This window comes from Rhinolophus hipposideros (genome assembly GCF_964194185.1).
Source record: "Rhinolophus hipposideros genome assembly, chromosome: 12".
NCBI lineage: Eukaryota > Metazoa > Chordata > Mammalia > Chiroptera > Rhinolophidae > Rhinolophus > Rhinolophus hipposideros.
Genome location: NC_138058.1, coordinates 61482831 through 61506200, shown reverse-complemented (window position 1 = coordinate 61506200; position 23370 = coordinate 61482831). Strand labels below are relative to the sequence as shown.

The following is a 23370-nucleotide window of genomic DNA, read 5'->3' as shown; positions in this document are numbered from 1 at the left end:
TTTGTTTTTCTTCATTTGATTTAATCACTTTTTTGCCTCCTATATTTTTAAGCTTTGTCTTTAGAGGCTAATAAGAGACCTTGAATGCCAGGTAACAAGAGTGCAAATTCATTCTGGAAATGATGGAAACACCTGTGGAGTGGTGACTAGGGATGTGACATTGTGAACATGGGATGTGGGGAATTGTTTCGCAGGAGGCATTGTGTCGTCAGACCAGGGATAGAGGTTAGACGTGTTCCTCAAGTACCTCAGACTTGGCTTGCTAACAGTCTGGAGTGTAATGATGATTTTGAAAAACTGAACAAGATGCTGGTTTGATAGACATGGAAGAGAAAGACTTAATAGAATTATTAATGGATTGAATATAGGAAATGGCAAGGAGAGAACTGCCTTAAACAATTCTAAGAACCTAGAGAACTAGGAAAACGGTTGTATGATTGCTAGGAATAGCAGTGTACTTAGTAGTGACTGATAGCGATGAGCATTTTCTTTTTGGCCCATCACTTTTTGAGTATTGCCTGGGTATACGAATATAGACATCATATAGGTAATAATGAGCACTTCAAGATTACTGAAGAAGTTCTTTCTGCCATGTTTTTATTACACATATACTATGCAATTATTCATTTCTGAAATAATTTTGGGACTAAGTTAGTACCATGTTTCCCCAAAGGTAAGACCTAGCCGGACCATCATCTCGAATGCATCTTTTAGAGCAAAAATTAATATAAAACCCGGCCTTATTTTACTATAAGACCGGGTATAATATAATGTAATGTGATGTAATGTAACGTAGCATAACATAACGTAACATGACATAATACAGGGTCTTATATTAATTTTTGCTCCAAAAGACGCGTTGGTCTAAAAGAGCTGATGGCCAGCTAGGTCTTATTTTCAGGGTAACAGGGTATATGTGGTCTCAGCTCAGTTTTTACCCTCACATAGAAACTCTTCTTAATCACTCAATCAAAAGTAGCTCCTCCAGTAACTCTCTACATCAGGTTAACCAGTTTTACTTACTGACCTTTTCCTCCTATTTGAATGTGAGCTTCAAAGACTAGGAACTTCATCTGTCATTCCCTGCTGTACCTCAGCACCTGGTTCAGTGTTTGTCACATACTAAGCTCTTAAATATTTGAGGATTGAATGACTCTGCTTGTTACAAAAGAAATGATGAGTGGTGAGTAAAAGAAATGAAAAGAAAATGTTTTATAATTTGATTTTAAAATACCTGACTCATGGTTATTACCTCTGTTTTGAAGTTATAAGGCTAGGCCTCTGATTGTCGTCTGATCACCTGCCAGTTCCCCCGCCCAAGATACTGTGTGTGTCACTCTATGGAAAGTGGTAGGTAAATGTAACCATAGATTGATTAATTAGCACACCTCATTAAATGATTATACTTGACATTGAAAAAATGGAATTACTTGTAAAACCTCTAAGCACATATGTCAGTCGCTTCTCCATGTTAAAGGAAATATGTAATTTAGAAAAATCAAAAAGAAATATCTAAATACAAATAGTTTTATCAGTTAACTTTCGTGAGTACCTATTCTTTGCTACCCTTGAGAGGATGAAGAGGTAATAAGACAGTCTTTGTCAGTTGATAGTGTTTTGAATAGAGACTGCATGTAGAAAAATGTGTAATGCAAACAAACACTCATCTGATAAAGTCTATGCCAGTTTTAACTGTTACCTAAAGCGATGGATCTCACCTTTTGCTTTGTTTTGGGCCATAGTAAAATGCCGTCTTCTAACACGTATGAATTAAAATCCTATCTGAGCATCCTGATACAGTGTTTTGGAGATTTAGAACAGCTTAGCTTTGACAGTCCTCAACAGCTGCCTTCCTTATTTAGTAGAGTTGCTCTTTAGGAAAGAACTAAACACTTGTAGTTTAGGTATTACGTTTCATTTTTAGCTCTTTGAATGTGGACTGTCTCCAACACCCTAATGTTTTCTCTTGCCTGTGGCAAAAACAGAGATAAGTTATATTGCAGAACAATGCCACCGAAATGTTTTCTTCAATTAGTAGAGACGAATTTAGCACTTGTACTACTTTCAGCTTTCTTTCCTCACTGTGTCCTCACTTCCAAACTTATTCCTGATCCCTTATGTAATAATCTAGGACACCCCACCCCCATGCCATTGATACTGCTCTTGGATTTGTTTAGAAAGATTTGCAACGTCCTTTGATCAGTTTAATGACCTTTATTCACTTTGAGCTTTTAACTACATTAATATTGTTCAATTAGAACAGATTCGTTAATTCCGCAAATTAACCTTTTAAAATGTTGTTTACCTACTCTGTGCCAGTAAAAAAACATTCACCTGGAAACTTACCGTCTAGTGAGGGAGATAGGCAATAAATACATAATCATGCAAACAAATGTGTAAATAAAAATTGTGGAAAATGCTAAAAAGAGAAAATAGTGCTATAAAAGTATCACGGAGGGCTGATTTAGATTACTGGGGTAAGAGAAGTAGAATTTTAGCTAAAGCTTAAACAACGAATAGGAATTGGGCAAGTGAAGAAGATGGGGGGATTATTCACAGCAGAGGATATATTATAGTGAAGGCCTGGGAATGGGGGAAAAAGGATTAGGGAATAAGGAGGAACCAAGGAAAGACCCGTGTGGCTAAAGCATAGTATGCCATGGGGAGAGTGGCCGTGTCCTGAGTTTTGGATTTTGTTATCAGTGAGATAAAAACGCATGGAAGGTTATAAACAGGAATAGGGTATTGGATTTGTATATTTGTAGATTGATGATTTATTTTTGAAATAGGCTAGGTGAGGCCTGATGATTGTATATATAGGTTGTGAGAGTGGAAAAGATTTTGAGTGTGATATCTGGAGTAGCAGCAACTGGGTGGGATAAAGGTGCCCCCCCCCTTTTTTTTAATAGAGAAGAGTCAAGGAAAAGGAAAATAGAGAAGTTTAGATTGGAACTCCTTAGTAACAGGCAAATACTTGCAGGTGTGGAACTTAGAATAGAGCATAAAAATAGTAGGAGCATTCTTTTGAGAATAACTTGTCTCCAAAATAGATGTGTTTATACTACATCTAGAATTAGTAGTATTGTGTTTATCTCTTTAATGTAAATGTAATGGTGGGTGTAGAGTCATTAATATTTTAAATTTAGCAGTTGATAACACAGGCAGTTAAACACACAATTTTGGTTTCAAGGTTATAACCTGCCTTTTATTAAAGGAGAGCAAGAAATAGAAATTGATACAACAAAGTACTCAGGATTGACTTCATACTATACTTCTTAAAATTTAATTTTATCTTTAAAACGTAGAATTTAATCATCAGTATCTCCCTAGAACCAGAATGAAAATTCAAAACAAAAAGCGATATCAAGGTACATAAAGTTTCATAAATATGTATTACTGAGACAAATAATTAAAGAAACGCATGTCAAGTCTGGCAAAAACTAAGGGAAAACATGATGGCTGTCATCATTAATTAGAAAGGCTGCTGACAAGTACATGAGATGTTAAACTAGTTGACTATGGTCTATTTATTAATCAGACACCTAACAGTATTTACTATGTGCCAGGCACTATTTTAAATTACTTTAAAATATTAAATGTTTACTCTCCTAACAGCTCTTGAGTAGATACAAAAGTTGTACCTGCTTTTATCTACTTTTTATACTCATACATAAGGGAATGAAGGCATGGAGAGGTGAAGGGCAGAAAGTTAGTAATGGGGGAGTTGGGCTCCAGAATCTATACTTTTGGTCATGATGTTATATACTACCTCAGATGAAAGAAGGAAATGTGGTCATCTTTAGGCAGATATAGTAGCTAAAGCTCAGTTAATTTATTTCACTAGTGTGAGGTTTCATTGTATCAATATACTAGGTTTTCTGATCGATTCTATTATTGATAGGCTTTTGGGTTGTTCCCATTTTTTGCTCTTACAAATATTGATAGCACAAACATTTTTTTTCATATCTCTTATTGTACATGTGCACGAAGAATTTGTTTGGGTTCATGGTTTTCTTTAATGCTGGTCCTCTGGTAGAATCTTGCCATTTACCAAGATTTATTTCCCAGCTAGAGCCGCCTTGTAGTTCTTGCTCTTACCATGGAGCAACAGTTTCATATCTTTCTAACATAATAGAATTTTGTTTTCTAACAATACTGGTGAATATACCCAGATTTTAAAAAAAACACGCAAAATGTTGTGTAAAGAATGTTTTTTCTGTAGAGAGATTGCAAGGTTTTCATAAAAGCATTGTATAATCATAAGAATAATGAAATCAGCCTTCTAAAAATCAAAGATTAAAAAGAAAAATAAGTAAATATTGGCATTCTATTAAAAAAATAAACAATTTTATTTATTTATATTTATCCCCCCCCCTTCTTCCGCTTCCCTCTCTCCACTCTGGTTCAAGCCCTTGTTTCTCAGTCTGATTGTGTAGGACACAACTCCCTGGCCCATGCTGGTATTGTGAGCCTTGCCCCTCACCCATACCCCCCACTGAGGCAGTTGGTCATTGGTCGGCAACTTTCACAGGCTGCCGCTGCTCACAGTGGTTGCCGGCCACTCACGCTGGCCACTGGCCCCTCACGGCAGCACATGGTAGCCACCGCAGCAGCCCTCAGCAGCTCTGGGCCCCTCACGCCAACCTAGGGCTGCTCACAGCAGCCCTGCTCCAGGGAGAGCTGTTGTTCACAATCTTAGCTGTAGAGGGCGCAGCTCACTGGCCCATGTGGGAATCGAAGAAGGCATTAGGAGCACGGCGCTCCAACCACCTGAGCCACCAGGCCAGCCCCAATTTTATTTTTAAAGTCTTGATTTTTTTTTTCTAGGCCTCCTAGTCACAGATAAGGTTAATAAGAAAAAGCAACTACATATGTTCTATGGAGAAGTCAAATAAATAAACTTTATACATATTTTAAAGTATTTTTCAATGTTAATATAGATGGCTTCATTTTAAATTTTATTTAAGTCATTTTTGTCTTTGATTTGGAGAGCATGACTCTTGTGTCATCACTAATGGGAAAGTGGTAACATTCTGTCTTTGTTCTTTCATGAAAATCTTGCAGTCTCTCCCAAGGAAAACTTACTTCTTCACACAATTTTTAAGATGCTTCTTCTTTCTTAAGTTTTATTTGGGGGCGAACTAATATGAACTCAGAAGTTACTATAAATCTTACTTAACTCCATGTAACCAAAATAGTTTATGATTGCCATTAGTGTTGATAGTTTATTAGTAACGTCAGCAGCATAGTTGGCTTAAGGTGTTAGTCCCAGCACACTGGGAATTTTGGTTAACATTATCCCTTTCTCTCCTCATCAGAAAGTCTATCATAAAGAAGAAAAGTTAGCCTCACGTTATAGTAAAGATAACTTTGCATCTGTACTAATTTTATTAAAGTAATTAATGTATAAACATTGTAGCTTTAAATGTTATTAGTAACAAAGTTACTTTCATCACACTTCACAGTTACCGTACATGGGTGAGAGAATCTACTGCCCTTAGAGGTTTGAGAGTTTCTTTCACTTTCTCACAGAGAAGGAAAAAGACATTAGACCACAGCTTCTTTTGTCATTCATCTCATAAGGTGACAGTTGCTGACAGAAGGTGGATTTCTTTTTTCTGCTTTCCCAAAGTCACAATCCATGGTATCAACTCGTGTGTAAAGAGGTGTTACCTTGGTCTAAAGTTAGTCCCTTTTCTAAAGTTTCATGATTAACTGTTGCATAGGTCTTACTGCCTATTATTAATTCTGTTTCTGTCATACAATTCTTTATGTTATTTAATAATTTTAATTGACAATTGTTTCTTGAGAATGTCAAGATGGTGGATTTTTAAATTTCTCAAAAAAATGTGTCAATAGCATACATGAAGCAAAACTTTAAAAAGCTTACTAAATAATAGGGAAATTAAAAATAAACAAAATGTTACAAATAATAACACAGTAGTTAATTCCAGGTAAAGGTGGTAGTTTGAGCACGCATTTAATATTGTTCCCTCCCCAAACCATCATTTAGTTAAACAACAACAAAAATAAAGTCAACAAGGTTGGGTTTTTGTTTTGTTTTGGTTTTGTTTTTTAAGTCATAAATCACACATGTAGGAGAATGGGAGAAAACAAAGCAAAATTTTTGAGGCTAGAACACAGCTGGAATAGTGGTAACTGATTAAACCTGAGAAAGCCTAGTTTTAAGTGAACAGAGCTGAGGAGCAAATGAATTTGTACTTGTGAATCTTCAGAGGGCTCTGACACTGGTAGCATTTCACAACTTTGAAAGGGAAGGTGAAGAAAGGCAAGGGACTGAAATAAGGAGGATTGTTTCAAATCTATTTAAGAAACAGATGCCTGCCTCTCTTGCACTCTTTGCCACTGTGCTCTCTGCCACTTGACAGATGGGAGACTTGAAGTGTATTTTCTTGGGTAAAACTGAGTGCCTCTGGGGTAGTAGACAGCCGGGCACATTGAAGGTGGAGAGGGGGATCAAATGAGCCTCGGGGTTTGGAATGCTGAGAGCCCCTGCTGTCTTCTCCACTATTGGCTTCCCAAACGGAGGCCTTTACCTTCCATGCAGGGAGTGGGAAGAATCTTCTGTGAAGAATCTGACCAACCCAAGAAGAAAAACCTGAAGGCAAAGGAACTGTACATAAATACCTGTACTCTAGTTGGTAAATTTGTTTCTTATAGGGTACGGGTTAACAATGCTGACTACTTTATACATAAACAGGTATTGAACAAATAAGTAAATAAGAGAGAGATGTTAACCAAGTACGATGCTCAGTCTCCATCATATTCAGGGACATGCAAATTGAAATGAGATCCCATTTTCATCCGTTAGACTGGTTCAAAAAAACGTCTGATGATAACAAGTGTTGGAAAGAATACAAAGAAAATGGTTTTCTCACATACTGTTAGTGGGAGTGTGAAACAGTCATTTTGGCAAGCATTATGACAAATGGCCAGTAGAGTGGAAGGTACGTGAATGCTACAACTCAGAAATTCCACTTCTGGATATTACTATTAGAAATTCTTGCACTTGTGCATATGAACATATGAACAAGAAGCCATGTGCAAGAACACTCATTGAGGCGTTATTTGTAATACGTAATGAAAATTTACAGACAACTTAAATACAAGCATGGGTAAGCTGTGGTATATTTACATGTACCTAAGAACGAAGCACACACACACACACATACTTACCCACCCCCCAGCAAGGACAACTCCAAAACATAATGCATGAAATCAGCAAATGCAGAGTATGGGTAGTATACAGTTTAAACATGTACATTTTGAAACATAAAACATCGGTGTGTATTGTTTATATACATAATGTATAAAAAATTGACCAGAAGAATATGTACTAAATTCATGATGATGGTTGTCTCTATCAAAGGAAGGGGGAATGAACAGAGTGAACTATGTGTGAGTGTGGGGACCTTTGATGTATTGGTAATGCTTCATTTCTTAAAGAAAATAAATATATCAAAATGTTTACTGTTGTTAATTCTGGATCCATAAATGGTTATTTGTTCTATTTCTCAATGTGGAATTTTAAAATTTTGGCCCTGCACGTCCGCCTACCTCCAAAATAACAAAGGAAGAGTGTTTTATAGATTTCCTTTGTACTCTGTGTGTGTTAAGTGCATTAAAGGTGCTCTTCTGTCACCTTGCTTCCTCATCTGATTCTTAAATCACATTGAATTTAAGAAATAAAATTAAAGGAATTGAGGTACTGCCATTAGCCAGCACTTGCGCCAGAGTCCAGCATTGGAAGCAGATAATGAAGAGGGCTTACCCAGAAGGGGAAAATTGGAACTAGTAGTGGGAAGCCACCAGGCTGGCCAGCAGTCATGGGGGTCTGGTATGAGTGCATGGTTCTTATCACATCTCCTGCTCTGGAGTCCTAGGGGAGAGGTGGTAAGGAAAGACATTCAAAATAGTGAACTCTGCATCACACAGGTAATTACATAATAATTACTGGAGAGATACATTGTAAGAATAATAAACTTACTGATTTCATAGCGTGTTTCCCCGAAAATAAGACCTAGCTGGACAATCAGCTCTAATGCGTCTTTTGGAGCAAAAATTAATATAAGACCCAGTCTTATTTTACTATAATTAATTTTTGCTCCAAAGAGCAATCACATTAGAGCTGATTGTCCGGCTAGGTCTTATTTTCGGGGAAACACGGTAATAACAATCAAGCATCAGATCATCAGTACTACTCTTTTTCTTCCTGCTCCTTCATATTCCTCCTGTCTCCTTTCGATCTTTGTATGTCACCTACCTCTGGGTTTCCATATTTTCCCTCTTACTGTACTGCCCTTCTTATCATGATTTCTCCTCCTATCAGCCAGGTTTCTGTCAGCTCTAAAATACATTCGTAAATGCTTCAAGCTGCTGAGACTATGGCTTCTCCTTTAGGTCTAGCCTCCCAGTACATAAGGGGTATATTGGGAAGAGTTCTCTTAAGGGATAAGTTGTATAAGTCTTATAAGTCTCATTCAGTATGGTTCCTTTCTTTCAGTGATCAAGTCCCCTGCATTTCTGCCTGCTCTTGGTCACTTTTCAATGTCTTTGAACAGTTATTTTTTCTATTTTGTCCGGGGTTAGTAATTGTCATCTGTGGGCAAGTTAGTCCAATACAAGATAGTTTATCATTACTGGAAACAGAGCTCAACAAATTTCATTTTTAAGTATTAAAAAGATTAAAATGTTTGTAAATTTTTTTAACAAAAAATTTGAAGTAAAATATCATAATAATTTTAATACATAGTGAAGAGTAGTACAGAAACCAAAGAAAGAATTAAATGCAAACTGAAAGCATGAAAAATCAGTGGTTGTAAGAGAAACAAGGTAAACATAACAGTGCATCCAGAAAAAAAATTAAAAAAACATATAGATGGGCAGACTTACAAAAGATTAAGGACAGACTGTAATTTGATATTACCTAAGTAGCAGTTTTAAATAGGAATACATGTTTAATCACCAGAAAGGACTTCTGTTGTAAAATCAGATCTTTATCTGTTGTCTTTGGAAATATTTTTCCATTTGGCTTTAAAAGTTGTATTTTCTGTCTTTACCTTTATCATTTCCGACCTTTATTATTTCTTAGACAATAACAATCTAACCTCCCTTCTGCCTTTATGTTTTTCTTCTTTGTTTTAGTTGTTTCCATAATTGGCCTTCAATGTGAGGTGAGAGTGAAGAGACTAGAGCCATCTCTGGAGAACATCTTTACCCCACTCCCCTGGAAGCCACCCTTCGGAGCACTGACTTGACCCTATCTGTTTTGAGGACTCATTATGAACAAAGAAGTCTCCCAGGTAGGAATTGTAGCTCTGGCTTCAAAGAGCTTTGTCTACAAAAGTACAGGTTATCTGTTGACTCTTATTTTTATGGAAATATGTCTGGATCTGAGAAGTTTCAAGGTTATCATAAAACATGTGCTGGCATTCCTAATTGAAAAGATGAGAAAAGTTTTAGATTACACTTTATAAACAGTTTTAATGAACACTGAAATTAATAAGGCTTCAGTAAGGGAGTGTTGTTAGTGCCTTGACTTTATGACGAGAAAGGGACAAAAAAATAGAATAGTGACTGAACTCTGGCTTTGATGTCTTTTTAACTCATTGTTCAGTGAATGGCAGAAAGTCATGTTTTCTTCATGTCACAATGAAAACTTATCTTTTCTTTTTCATCTTAACATTTATTAAAAACAATTTTGAACTACCAAATAGTTGCAAGATTGGTAGGCTGAACATCTCTATGCCCATTGCCCACTTTCACCAGTTGTAAACATTGTTACGTTTGCTCTATCTCTCTATATATTTACTACTTCTCCTCTGCCACCACCATTATGACGATGATGAACAATCATTTGAGAGTAAGTTACAGACGTTTATGATCTTTCACTCCTAAATACTCATTATGTATCTCTTACTTAACCACAGCATAATAACCACATTTAGGATACTTAACATTTCATATTATTATCTAATATATTGTCCTTATTAAAATTGTATCAGTTCTCTGATCCAGAATCACACGTTGCAGAATTGTCACGTCGCTCTGATTCCTTTAACCTGGAATAGTTTATCAGCTTTTGTCGTCCGTGATATCGACATTTTGGAAGATGGCACTCATTTTGAGCTTATCTGGTTCCATTTTTGTTCCTTTCTGAAGAGTTTATGATATGGGATTTTGGAGATTTATGAATGGGTTTGTAAAGGCAGAAGTTTTGATTTTGACGGAATAGCACATTTACATTTTAAGGTGATTCACATCTTATAGGAAATAATTGGTTTTATTTATAATGACCATAGAAGATAAATCAGGATTAGGTATATGTTCAATTTTACTTATTTCTGTGATGTTTGGACCAAGAATGGAAAAAGATACTCTGTGTTTGAGAGCCTTATAAATACCACCCAGAATTTTTAGATGTGGTATAAATTAGTGTCAGCTTTTCTGGGAGACACCTAATGAGGAGGCATTTTAGTGTAGAGGCAAAAGCAAAAATTGGGAATCTAGTTAGCTTTTCCACTCATCAGTTACATGACTGTAGGTTAGTTATATAAGTTAAAGCGTAGCCAGATTCTGGAACCAAATGACCTAAGAATGATTTTTACCTCTGTCACTTATGAAGTTGAGCAGATTAAGTAACCCTTCCATGTCTCAGTTTCCTCATCTTTCAAATGGATTATAATGCTGCCTGTCTCATATTTTATGAGTGAATGAATTAGTAAAGTTTGTGAGTAAATGTAAGGTAGATGCCTAGAACAGGGGCTGAGACACAGCCAATCTACGCAAGTGTGAGTCATGAGCATCAGACCATAGTTTCCTTTTTAGTCCAATAAAACTGATGCAGTCAGTCCGTGATTCTGTGAAGTGGAGGTAATACTAACACATACTTCATAGGGCAGTTGTGAAGCATAAATGAGTCAATACATATAAAACACATATGCACTCAAATATACAGAGGGTGCCAAAAACTGTGTACACATTTTAAGAAAGGAAAAAACTGTGTTAAAATTGTAATACTCAATATATACCAGAAACAAAAGATGAATACAAGTCATGTGTGTATATTTTTTGGCATCCCCGGTATATCATTTCATTGTCATATCCTTTAATCAAGTGCATATTAATGAGCTTACATTTTTTTTATGAACCTATTTATTATTTTGTTCTTCTCAAATTCTTTTTTACTACTGACTTTATACTGCAAAAGTGGAAACAGGTGAGATAAATTGGGGCAATAAAGATTATATGTAGGTCTGTATTGTAATTTTATGCATGCCCTTTCCCCTTCAGTTGGAAGGATGACCCTGAAATTAAGTGGAGGTTCATCTGACCTGGTAATTTTCTAGTGCCCTCAAAATCCAATTCCATTGTTTTGTCAAATTATTTTGACCCATGTAGCTCTGTTACTTTGGTACTTCTGTTACTGTATAATGTTAAAGATCAAATTTTACTATATTTATTTTTCTTTTCTTGGTTTATATGTGGCCATTTAATCATACTGTATAATGAACCGAGTTTCTGAAATATTTCAGGAAAATTGAACAGCTTCTGTTCAATTATTTTAGACATTGGAGTGATTTTATATAATAAGTGTGATTATTTGGTTTCGGATAATCATCTAATGCTGATCTTCATTCTCTCCAGACCCCAACTTCTAGCTGTTTTCTGCTCATTGGTTATCTGAATCTGTGAAAGAGGGTGGAGTTGGTGGAGACACACATTGAAATTTTTATCACTTAATTTTGTGTCTGTGGTCATAGTTTTTTAAAGGCTTTTTATCTCTTTGCTAGACTCTTATAAACTGTCTTCCTGTGCACATACAAGTAAACATGAAATACTTATTTTGTTGTTTACAGTTAAAGACTGCTGTAGTCAGGAAGACTAATTTTAATCTTTTTCTTTTTAAGAAATTCCAACATCTTTTTCACAAGTTAGAACAATGTAGAAATGATTTTTGGAGGATTTATACAGTGTATCTACAATTACCCAATGTCCTTTTCAGATAACTGGAATCATCTAATAATTTTCATAGATTTACAAGGAAATATTGAGGGTATTTTTGCCAAATTGTTTTAATAAAATACTTGTCACAAATATGTATTTTATATGCTGACTATTTCTCCTCAGTAACAAATTCATACCAATAGGAAGGAGTATTTTACAAGGCAAATGCATATATGTTCATTTTTTATATTAAAAATTTCAGTGGTCAGTAATATTCTGACAGCATACATTGTACGGTGTCAGATGGTTGCTGGACTTATGGTGATCACTTCTTTTAGGTACATAAAGTTTGGATAATTATGGTGTGCCCCTGAAACTAATACAGTATTTTAACTATAATAAAATCTTTTTTTAAATGAAAAAGGATTTCAAATAAAGTTAATGTGAGGAATTTAAAATATTAGTTTTAAAACTAATTTGTTTTTCCTCTTCTTCCTATATATTTGTTAATAGAAAACAAAAAAATAAGCGTTCACTCTTTTTCCAAAGTTATTTTCCCATTTAGAAAAAATTAGTGCAAAGAAAAAAAGCATTATCTTTTAATCTGTAGTATAAACTTTTAGTAGTAGACATGCACTAATTAAACACGTTGTTTCAAACACTACATACTTTTACAAGTTAAATTACCAAATCCTTGATAATGTCTCTGTTTGCATAATAAATTTAAAAGACTTTGCACAGGATTTTCTTTTACAAGCAACACTTCAAGAAAAATTGATTCTATAGAATCGATAAAATAAGAGAAAGTGATGTCTTTATTTTCAAGAGTTCATTGCTTTAAATCTCTTCTTTGCCTTTGTTTTCTATGCTTGGCCATAATGGTTAAGATGCTGGCAGAGGCTTATGAGAGTAGGGGCTCTTTCTGGGCTAGGGATAGTCGCCTTCTGAGTTTTGGTCCCATGCTTTATGGGTTCAAAGGGAATTCTTGTTTCCAGATGTTTAAAGAAATCCTTGTTCAGTCATTAGTTTGAAAATGTCTGTTTTTTAACAAAAAATTAGGAGGCATTCGGAAACAAAAAAGTATAGCCCATACAAAGGAAAAATAGCAATGAATAGAAACTGTTTTTAGGGAAGTCCAGGCATTGTACTGATTAAACAAAGAAGACAAAAGTTGGACTTCATCAAAATTAAAAACTTTTGTTTACCAAAAGACACTATAAAGAAAGTGAAAAGATAACCCACAAAATAGGAGAAAATTTCCAAATCATATATCTAATAGGGGTCTAGTACCCAAAAATAAAGAACTCTAATGACTCAACAACAACAAAAAAAGACAACCCAATTAAAAAAAATAGGCAAAGGACCTGAATAGATATTTCTCCAAAGAAGATATACAAAGGCCAATATGTACATGAAAAGATTCTCAGTGTCACTAGTGATTAGGAAATGTAAATCAAAATCATAATGAAATACCATTTCACACCTACTAAGGTGGCTAAAATGAAAATAAAATTGCAAATAACTTTTGGTGAGGATGTAGAGAAATTGGAAAGCTTGTACATTGCTGGTGAGAATTTAAGATGGTACAGCCACTATGGAAAAGAGTTAGGCAGTTCCTCAAAAAGTTGGAGAGTTATAATATGACCAAGTAGTTCCAGTCCTAGGGATATACTTAAGAGAACTGAAACATGTTCACACAAAAATTTGCGCATAAACGTTCACAGCAGTGTTAGTAATAAATAGCCCCCAAATGGGGAAAAACCTAGGTGAGCATCAACTGATGAATAGATAAACAAAATATGGTATATCCAAACAATGGAAATTAACCATAAAAAGGGCACTAAAAATCCTAAAATCCCCATCTTTTCTTACCATATGAGAAAGATTTCAATTGTCATTGAAATGAAATGACAAAATTGAAAACGTCTTTTAGAAAACTATATTGTCTGAGGACTCCAGCTTGAGAAACATTTCTTTATGGCAGCTACCCAATGCAGGAGGTCTTTATCATGATTTTACTGCATGATACTTTTCTTACAACTATCAACTTGAGGAGATTTAGCTCTCAGAGTCTCCCTCTCATCATATCTATGCTTCTCTGTGCTAATTGCCTGCTAAGCATTTTAAAATACGTTGTAAGAATTGTCTATTAACTGTTACCGATTTTTCAAATTACGTAGTTCTCAATTAAATCTGGGAGATAAGTGACAAATTTCTTATGTAGAAATGTATAACTCAACTGAAATACAAAGCACTGACCTATTTCTTCAGCCCCACCTATTTGGTTTAGTCTGGTCCATTTGAACAGAGATAGATGTGGTTTCTAGTTCCTAAAACTGCTCTCTAGAGATTGCATCGGATTGTTGGGTATAATTTAGCAAGTCTTTCTAAATCAACAAGGGTACTTTTACTTAGAAACTTTACCTCTTTTTCAAAGGTGATATGCAAATTGGTTTCCTGAAACCAACATTTCTTAATGAACGTTATTTAAGTACTTACTGCCAAATATAAAGCCATTCCACAAATAGAACAGCTATAGTAATAGTTTTCACTCATCAGAGGTTTTGCATCCTACTACCTGTTTATTGGTTTATAAGTAGAAAACAGTTCATACCAGAATCATATCATCAGCAAATTGTTGCTAGCTATCACCTAGCTTCTTATCATTGGCTCTTCTTTTGAAGGCCAGCCTGTGTGGCTGCTCTCCAATTGTTGTGTGAGGTCTCCTCAGCCCCAGAATCTCAGATAAATTCAGCAGATGTCCATCTCCAGCCAGCAGTCGCATGGTAGCACAGTCAGTATGGGGAATCTCCTTTTAAATTACAGATTTAGTTCTTGCTCAGAATTATCCATTCTGGGGCCAGCCTGGTGGCACAGGTGGTGGGAGCACCATGCTCCTAACACCGAGGTCATCGGTTCAATTCCAACATGGGCCAGTGAGCTGCGCCCTCTACAGCTAAGATCGTGAACAGTGGCTCTCCCTGGAGCTGGGCTGCTGTGGTGGGTGTGAGCTGCAGTGTGCTGCCAGGAGCAGTGTGAGTAGCTGGCAGCCAGCGAGAGCTGCTGTGAGCTGCTGTGAGCGGCTGACCGACGACTGGCGCTGACTGCCTCAACCAGGAGGAGCACAAGACTCCTAATACCAGCATGGGCCAGGGAGCTGTGTCCTACACAACTAGACTGAGAAACAGCGGCTTGAACAACGAGTTGGGGGGGAGGTGGAAAGAGAGGGAAAAATTATCCCCCTCAAAAATTATTTGTGAAATTATATTATTTAGGTTTATAGTTATATACCTGTAACTGTCTCTACAGTACTATGAAATAGTGTAGAAGGTTTCTCCAAAATATTAGATATTTACCTTTTCAAAATTAGAAGAGGTGTTCTCCAATTTCTAGACCAAGAAGGTTATTTTTCTCCCCAGTGAAATGGGAACAAGGATTTCAAGAAAGCTCAATTTCTCAATTATAGGAAAGAATTCCAAAGCATTATGAAATATTCACAAAAGATTTTAACCATAAAAAATCTTAAATATCCTTTAAAAATTATAAATATTGTATTAGTGGAACAACTTAATCACTTCTAATTCATCACCCATTTTAGCTTCTCTATCTTGTAAGCATCATGTTAGATATTGGATGTACAGTAAAAAGATCTAGTAACTGGCTTTGGGTTCACAATCTATATAGAAAGGGAGAGAAACAACAGAATTATAATTCACAGCATATTATAATAAGAAATAGATGCCCAGGAGTATTTTGAGAGCCAGTAGAATTCCAGATGGGTAAATTCTCAGATGGGTATGACCTAACCTCTTTGGAGGCAGAGGAGGGGGGCACTAAGGAAACAAGAGGTGGCCCCTGAGCACGAGGTAGGAGTTAGCTAACTCTTTCCTTTTGGATTTTAGCAAACTCAAACGTCTTAGCTTTCATTTTCTTCCCTGTTCATCATTTTCTCCTCTCTTTTGTTTCTACTTTTGTTGAAACATTTAGCGTTGATGCTTTTTCACTATTATAAATTTATTGCATAATTTCACTTTTTCTATTAATAAATTTAAAAATATTTCCACTTTATTTCTATGTGAAAATAGAATTGAGTGACTTCTTTACTTGTGATGTTTGGTTAACCTCATTTATGCTTCTGTGGATCTCCATCGGCAAAGAAGGTAGCAGTCTTATTAATTACAGTAATATATCACTTAGCTGATTATTCTTGTTTTGTGTCTGGTTTCAGAGTGGATTCTAACAAGACCATGTTGGGTCTTTCGACCTCTTTTTGTTGTGATGGTTGTTTTTGCCCAGTCTGGTATACTTATCTTTGCATTGAGGCTGTCCACCTTCAATTGTAATTATTTTCCTGATATAGGTCCTTCGTCTCTCTCTTGACAGGAGGTTTAACAAATGTTTTTTTATGATGACATTAATCCATAATGCAGCTCATCTCATTTATTTATCATTAATAGAAATCTGGAACTTAAAAGTCCATCATGTTTATGCATTTTGAGTTTGAGGTGACAGTGGGATATCCAAATGTCAATTTAGCAGTTGGAGACTTAGATACCAAATTACTGAGATGAGAAAAATTGTACTTATCCTTCACAGAGAACGTCTTAGAATGAAAATCAGAACTTGTCATTCATTCCTCCTTCCTAACCCTCCAACAATTGCCTAATTCACTCAGAGTAAAGCTACAGTCCCTAAAATGGTTTTCAAGGCCTTACATGATGTAGCCTCACATTATCTCTCTGATCTCATCTCCTATTCCCTCACTTCCCTATTCTAGCCACACTGATCTCTTTCCTGTTTCTCAAAAAGCATAGTGGCGTTCTGTCCTTAAGGTCTTACTCCTTACCCCAGATATTTGCTCTCCTTCACCTACTTCAAGGCTTTGATCTTATCTCACCTTCTCAGTGAGATTTTTCCAAACTACCTACAGTGTTTCCCCGAAAATAAGACCTAGCCGGACAATCAGCTCTAATGTGTCTTTTGGAGCAAAAATTAATTTAAGACCGAGCATTATATTATATTATATTATGTTGTGTTGTGTTGTATTGTATTATATTTTATACCCGGTCTTATATTATAGTAAAGTAAGATCGGGTCTTATATTAATTTTTGCTCCAAAAGACACATTATAGTTGATTGTCTGGCTAGGTCTTATTTTGGGGGAAACACGGTACGTAAAACGGCTGCCCCTGTCCTTCCATACAGCTAAGCCTTTATTGTTGCCTCATTTTTCTCTGCGGCACTTATCACCTTTAAATATACTCTTTGACTTTTTATTAATAATTTTATTTATTGTCTCTTTTCCTCACAATAGAATGAAGCTCTTTGAGTACAGTGATTTTTATAAATTTTATTCACAGCTGTATCCCCAGTACCTAGAACAGAGTCTGGCATATAGTAGGAGCTCATTAAATATTTTTTGCTAAGTTGAGCTGTCCACATTGAGATCAATTTTAAGTTTTCTAACTACTATTTACCTTTGGTGGAGACATGGGATATTATTTTACCAAGGATTTTATTTTTAAAGTCCTTTCCTTGGGGTTGAAACTGAAATTAATATATTTAATCTATATGTCTGTGTATAGAGATTATATGTAGTATACAACATATAATTTGTTTACACAGATTATATGTAAAATATAATACATATGTCCTATAAACACTTGATTGGACAGGTGTTTGGTGAATCATTCACCAAATTCTGTAACAGATACCCAGTAGATGAGTGCTGATACAGACTGCATTATGTTAAGGAGGTTGAATGTTGTTCTGTGGGCAGTGAGAATTTAGCGAAGGGTTTTAAGCAAGAGATTGACATGATCAGACTTACATTTTTGATAGCCTGTTCTGGTGGCTCAGGGAGACCATCTGGGAGGCTATTTCAGCAGTCCAGCAAGAGATGATGAGAAAATAAAAGGAAGGGATGGATTTTAGAAATATGTAGGAAATAAAAATTGACAAATTTTTGGTATTTGCTTTCAATGGGGGGTATGAGAGAAGACACCAATGTACCAACTAAGAGAAAAAAATACATGAGGAAGACATGTTAAGTTCATTTTGGAAAGTTGAATTTGAAGTGCCTGTGTGACGTCTGGATGGAGGTATCTGGTGAGTTGGATTGTGGGTATGAGACCCAGGAGATTTGAGCTGGAGATGGAGATTAGGAGGTAATCCGTACAGAGATTTTTTTTGGAACCATGTTGAATGATATCACCCAGAATATTGTATTGTATGGAATAAAAAAGAGGCCTAGACCATTAGAACCATGAAGAATTCTGCCGCCTCCCTGCCCCCCCAATTGGGCAAAAATTACTGAGAATAAGGTAAGAAGGAAACCACACTAATTCTAACCCATTAGGCCATGGCTTAAAAATATCAATTCTTCAGAGAAGGCTCAATTGATCCCCCAATTAAAATTAGGTCTCTGTTATTATTCTCTATGAACCCTATTTTTTTCCTTTATAACTTTTATCACAATTTAAAATTATGTATTATTTTTGTGTTTTATTTGTCTCCCATTTTGCGAGGGCAGGAACCTGATTTTCTCTCCACTATTTGTTCAGCTCCTAGCACAGTGCCTGATGCATGATAGATGCTTGATTTATTTGTTAAGAAGGAAGTATGGGATTACAGAAGACAATGATGGCAATGTTTCCAGAAGGAGACAGTTTCAAATGCTACTCTAAGCAGTCCAGTAAAATAATAATAAGGGTTAGCATATATTGTGCACTAATGAATGAAGGAATGAAAAGTGTGCATTATATTTATCGATGAAGAGATGTGGGATGAGTTATCCACTGAGTGAACCCTGCCCCTCATTGAGTTCTCTGTCTAAAGGAGAGATAATGACAGTAGCTAGTGTTCTTCAGGAATTTACTGTGTGCTCTTTACATGCACTATTTCATTCAATTCTCACAACAAATCTAAAGCGAGGTAAGTATAGTTATTACCCTATGTCACAGATGAGGAATTAGGTTTAAGGAGATTATTATGCACATTGTCCGAGAATAGGTAGGCAGTGGTTAAGCCAGGACTTCAGCAAGGCCTTTCTGACCCCAAAGCCCATGCATTTGACCCCCATGCTCCAGTAGCGGGATCCGATAGATTCCTCATCAGGGAAGTGATATTTTGAAAATGACATTTGAGCAGGAATGGTTTTGCTGCTGTTTATAGGACAGATTAGAAGTGCGAGTGACTGGAATTGGGAAACAGGATAAAAAAGGATCGACGTTAATCTAGAATGAGGTATTTGGTTCCAAACTAGGGTCATAACTGTATCTGAGAATGAAGTGGGGGACAATTTAAGATCGCTTGTTAAGGGAGAATTAACAGGACCTGGATACTATTTGAAAATGAAGAATAAAAAATAATTATAAGAGTGCAGTCCTAGGAGTTGGACATTTTCACGAACTGCACTTCTAATATGGAGAAGTCAGAAATGTGCCTTTTTCGTTGCATGAAATAATAAATTTATGATTAGAATTTTAAGTATTATTTATACACCGAAAGAAGATATGGCAATCTTTGGTATTGAGAAAGTACTAGAGACAGAGTAAGGTTTAGGACTAGAGAAAAAGGATTTACTCAGACACATTGATTAAAGCCATGTGAGCGATTCTTACGAATCTCAACGTTCTTTATAATAAACTTTACCAATGGGCTGCCAACAGGTAGTGCTGGAGTTGTTTTAATAGATTTAGAATTTAAGGAAAAGGTAAAGGTTTTTCCCATTTAACAAGGGTAGATGGAGTGGAAGAGAATAGAGAAGTGTGTCATTTGGCCTTGATAAAATCCAAAAGGTAGTAATAAAGTATGAGATCAGGGATCAGATTCTGCGTTTCATTAGGGACTCTACAGAGAATAGTGGTTGATAGGGACAGATGAGAGGGGATCTTTAAGTGTAGTCACCCGCTGGCACAACATGTGAGAGAGAGACCTGGCCAGTGTGTGAGGAGAAATGACTTTGTGTTCTCTGGCATTTAGACCGAGATCCTAACATAAGTAAACATTTGATCTTTGTCGCTTAACTACATAAACACAAGGCTAGGAGTATAGAATTCAGTTAGTAAGTACAACATCTAGTCCATTGCTTTAACTTGAATCATATATGTATTATTTATTTTCCTATGAATATAAAATCCAAACCTTATGAGTGCATGTTTTAAATCCTTTTCAAAGTAGAGTCTAAAATAAATAAAAATAAAAAATAATTTCTCTAACTCCCACTTATACGTTCAGTTTTTACATTTACATATGAAAGTGATTTTTTTCCTCTTTGACAAAATATCTCAGTTTCTCTTCATTCCAACAATATTTTTATGCTAACTGATCTGTGATTTCATAAAGGATTATTAATTTGATTTTGTAGATACAGAAAAGAAATAGTAAAAACACTAAATAGCTGGGCCTCCTGTGCTTTTGTGTAGACATGAATGCTGTTGTGTTGGCTTAATTGTCGATTCATTGAGAGACTGCAGTGTTTACATATTTTCTAACAGGGTGTCCTCCTCCCCTGTGGTACGGGGGTTTCTTCAGGGTAGATTTCTTATTGTTGTCCTTTATTTTTAGGTGTGAAGTTTTTCAACATGAGTGGCCTCGGGGACAGTTCATCCGACCCTGCTAACCCAGACTCACATAAGAGAAAAGGATCGCCATGTGACACATTGGCATCAAGGTAGGAACACTCTTTTCTTAGTCTGTTTCTGGCAGAGCTGCTTTATCATTTTCATGGCCTCTTTAGAGCTGTTCCATCTACTCCAAGTTTACTGGCCTTCTCTGGGTCCCTCGCACTCAGCATGTTCTCTTCCTTCCCCAGGGCGCTGCCACATGCCGCTCCCTCAGTCCAGCTTATTCCCTCTAGGTTTCCTGTGGTCAACACCTATGCGTCTTACAGATGCCAGCTTAGTCTTCTCTTCCTTCCGTAACTGTTATGTCAAATCTCCCTCATTCATGTATCTCTCACACATATTTTTATAGTGCGAATCCATAATTTCAAGATTTTAGTACTTTGTGTGATTATTGAGTGAACCCTTGGCTTCTCCACTACACGCTAAGCTGCCATTTAGTAAGGACCTTGTCTGTACTTTCTCACCATTTTATCCCTAGTGCCTAGCACAGTGTGTGGCTTACATATAATAAGGGCACGGTAAATATTTGTCAAATGAATAAACAAACATATTGTACATCTTTAACTGCTAGCTTAGAATATTCTGGTATTAGTGGAACCAGGAAATATGTTAGGATATCAGGATTCTAAAGAATGATTGTTTGTGGAATTAAATATTTGTATGTTATAAAGCACATGATCACCTTAAATAGGCTAAAATAGAATTATGGCTAAGGAGATTCAGAAAGGGATTTAACAGAAGAGTGCCATGGCTCCAAGCTAGAGAAAGAAAAATGACTATTTCTCTTCCAGTTCAGACTGTTATAGAGAGATGGTGACCCAAGTACTCATAATCAATGCTAGGAGGAATGCTGATGTCAAGATACAATCCAGATTTGTGTTGTCGAACTTAAGGTTCTTCTTTATTGACAAAGTCAGTTCCTCTTAAAGGAAAACTTAAGAATAAATAAATAGAATTAATGTCTTTTACATTTAATTTTTTATTTGGGGAAACTTTTTAAATCTCTAAAAGGATAGAGACTAGAAACCTGTATATACCCACCACATATAATTGATAATATATTGCTGTATTGTTAGTGTTCTTGAATGTTTTGTCATATTTGAATAGTCTTGTCTAAGTAAAACAATTAATGAATAAATTTATTTTTATCTGCAATTAATTCCTCCAATCTCTTGTTAATAATTCTATATGTAAGTACCCATGAGCAATATAGAATGTTTATTAAATTTACATATTGTATAATTCTGTATATATTTTTCTACAGTATACTTTTTTCAGCATAGGTCTTCAAATATAAGTATACATAGACTTATTCAGTCCTGTTACCTTTTGATTAATATTGTATTACACTAATGTGCCACATTTTAAAAATCCATATCTCTACAGATAGACATTCCCTATAAACCTTTCTGTTACAAATTTTTGTTATTACAGCCGGCACTACAGCAAACATCCTCCTCATATACACTCCCTATTTTATACATAAGAGTTTCTTTAGGATCTGTGCACATTTTTATGTTAACTAGGTAATTACCACATTGTTCTTCAAATGACAAGCTTTGTGAGTTCCTTTTTTCTTCACATCCTTACCCACACTGTTTTCTCCTCACTTGAACTTTTTGCCAGTTTGATGGTGTGGGGTTATAGTTTTAAGTACATTTTCCTGATAACTAAGTAGATTGGTTATAATTTTTGTTTTTATTGTCCATTATGTTTTCCTCTTCTGTGAATTTCCTGGTTGTGTCTTCTGCCCATGTTCCTGCTAGGTTGTCTGTCCTTTTCCTTTTCATTCGTAAGAGTTATTTTTAATTTTCTGGTTAATACTCTTTTTTTGCTTGTGTTTGATGCAAACAACTTCTCCCAGTCTCTTTAACTCTATTTATAATGTCTGCTGACACATCTTAGAAACTCAGGTTTTCATGTGTCAAGCGGTTGAGGTCTTGTTTAAGAAATTTTTCGTCTACTTCAATGCCTTTAACGCAGTTTTATGTATTTTTTCTTAATACACATTGAGACTTTGAATTAATCTGGCGTTTATTTTCGTGTATGATATAATGTAGGCACCTGATTTTTTCCCCACATGGAATATCAGTGGTTATGACCCTATCCTTTCCTTGTTTCCATGCTGTTACCTTTATTATAGACCAAGTCCCTGTGTAATGGGGATCTGGTTCTGAACTTTCTTAAGACAATCGCCTTGATGTGGGGTGATAGGGCAAGTCACACTTGTTATTTTTCAAATTGTTTTCCCTATTCTTGGCCCTTTACTCTTCCACATAGATTTTTAGAGTCCGTTTTTCAAGTTTCCCCTGAAAAAATCCTGCTGGGATTGGGATTAGAATTTCATTTACTTTTAGAGATGAAATTAATGAGAGTTGACATTTTTATTTTCTTCACTCTAGATTGTAGAGTGTTCTTATGTTATGGAAATAAAAGCTTTTCATTTATTCAAGTCTTCACAGTTCTTCAGTAATAGCTTACAATTTTCCCCATGATGGCCTAGCCTATCTTTAGTTAGATACATTCCAGGGTACCATAGAATTTTTTACTGCTTTTAGGAATGATACCATTTTTGTCCATTGCATTTTCTAACAGGCAGTTATTAATGTATAGAAATGCTAATGGTTTAGAAGTATTGGTCTCATATCCATCCATTGTTCTAAACTTCCTTATTTATTTTAATGGTTTATATGTAGGTCTTCTTTGATTTATTTGTGTGTGTGTGTGTGTGTACATAATCACATCACAAATATCAAAATTTATATTTTTTCTCTTC

General features: G+C 35.6%; 1 protein-coding gene across 6 annotated transcripts in view; it reads left to right on the top strand.

The window, feature by feature from the left end:
• Window positions 1–23370, top strand: part of NCOA1 (nuclear receptor coactivator 1) — a 199994-nt gene that overhangs the window by 94735 nt on the left and 81889 nt on the right. For all 6 annotated transcript variants that reach the window (XM_081068634.1, XM_081068631.1, XM_081068635.1 and 3 more), the window contains exons 3-4: window positions 9166–9323; window positions 20536–20641. In XM_081068634.1, the coding sequence (XP_080924760.1) occupies window positions 20553–20641 (89 nt within the window). In that variant the 5' untranslated portion in view covers window positions 9166–9323; window positions 20536–20552. The remainder of the gene's footprint in view (window positions 1–9165; window positions 9324–20535; window positions 20642–23370) is intronic.